Consider the following 1,648-nt stretch of genomic DNA (forward strand, 5'->3'; position numbering starts at 1 on the left):
CCCCCAGCCTCACACAAACACACAAAAAAGAAATTACATTAAAGTCTTTTAAAAACTCAACAACAACAACAACAACAACAACAGCAGCAATAAAAACACACACACACACACACAACAAAGGAATAAAAGCAAACGAAAAATGAAAACAAACAAACAAACAAAAGACGTAAGAAGCTATAGTCAGTTCTGAAGCAGTTTGAGGAGAGAAACTATATGTAGAACAGAACAAGATGTCTACCTTTTCTATGGGAGTTTTTCCCCACGCAGCCTTCCAGGTCTGTTAATGTCATGGCGTCGCCTTTTTCTGTACAGAAACACAGAACAGAGAACAAATGAGTGAAACTTTAGCACATTGGAAACGCGCTCTACATGTAGTAGCATAACTTCATCACCAGTGCAGATTTGTCAATTTCAGTTTCATTTACCAGAAACCCCTCCAAAAGCAAACATCTAGCATACAACAAAGCACGCGCACTGTATTTCAGAAAAATTGTAAGGTATAATTGTGCCTATGGTTTACGGATTCCTTTCTGCTTGGAGTTGTCCTTTTTGCTTATGCTGGTGTTCATTTTACACTTATTATCATATTAATATAATATAATAAATTGGATTCGTGTTCTAGAGAAGTTTATCATTCTGAAACATTACGGACCAGACATAGTTGGCAGCGAACAGGAGAGGTGAGAACTAGCTTTCCATACAGTCAAAACTGTCTAAGGCAACCACCAATTGTCCACGGAAAGATTGGCTGTCTTACTCTTAGACAGATGGCCGTCTTACACAGTGTCCATATAATGTTTTTGTTTTTTAATACGAAAACGAGGAAATGGGAAGTGACCGTTTGTACGGATGAGCGTCTTATAGAGCAGGTCCTAAGGTTGACAGAGTCGATGTGTAGACAGAGTGGATGAGTAGTATAGACAGATGTGTCGATAGATATGTAGACAGAGAGTGGATATGTACACAGAGACCGGACGTGTAGACAGATAGGTAGACAGATGTGTAGATAGATGTGTAGACAGATGTGCAGACAGATGTGTAGACAGGAGTAGATGTGTAGACATATATATACACAGAGGGTGGATAATATATAGACAGACATTGTATGTGTAGACAGCTGATGTGTATACATGCGCAGACGTGAGCACTCACCGACAGTGACAAGAGTGGACTGTGTCTTCCTCACTTTGGGCGACTCGGCCACGCACGTGTACTGACCCTGGTCCTCCTCGGTAAGGCAGTCCAGATAGAGGCGGGACTTAGTGGAGCCCAGGCGCAGGTACGTCTTCCCGCCAAAACTGTTGTGGTCTTCGTAGGCGGCGCTATCGTCGTGACTGGTGTGATGCGACCCCTGGTGGTGGCGGGGGTGAGGGAGTGGTGAGAGTTAGGGAAGAAGATTCAAATACGATTAGACAGGGCAACGTTTTGCACACTGAAATAGAAAGTGATAAAGGTAAGATAACCATGAAATAAGAAACTTATAAAAGAAAAAAGGTAATTGGTTTCGGTAAGTAATATAAACACAAGCTGATTTAAAATGAGATTGTGATAAACATAACATAAATAAAGTAAAGATACAATAAATGCAATAAAAAAGAAAAGATGTTGAATTTTGCGCCGTTACAAATCCACCTTTGATAAATCATAC

At 40.7% G+C, this 1,648-nt stretch overlaps 1 protein-coding gene across 1 annotated transcript in view; it reads right to left on the reverse strand.

Annotated features, from left to right (window-relative positions):
- The window catches only part of LOC101847487 (zwei Ig domain protein zig-4), a gene marked incomplete in the record, with an annotated part of 15,580 nt that overhangs the window by 3,000 nt on the left and 10,932 nt on the right, over positions 1 to 1,648 (reverse strand). The window contains 2 exon segments of the mRNA XM_013081649.2: positions 239 to 304; positions 1,153 to 1,351. Of these exon segments, the coding sequence (XP_012937103.1) occupies positions 239 to 304; positions 1,153 to 1,351 (265 nt within the window).

Source organism: Aplysia californica, unplaced genomic scaffold (genome assembly GCF_000002075.1).
Source record: "Aplysia californica isolate F4 #8 unplaced genomic scaffold, AplCal3.0 scaffold00139, whole genome shotgun sequence".
Classification (NCBI taxonomy): Eukaryota; Metazoa; Mollusca; class Gastropoda; order Aplysiida; family Aplysiidae; genus Aplysia; species Aplysia californica.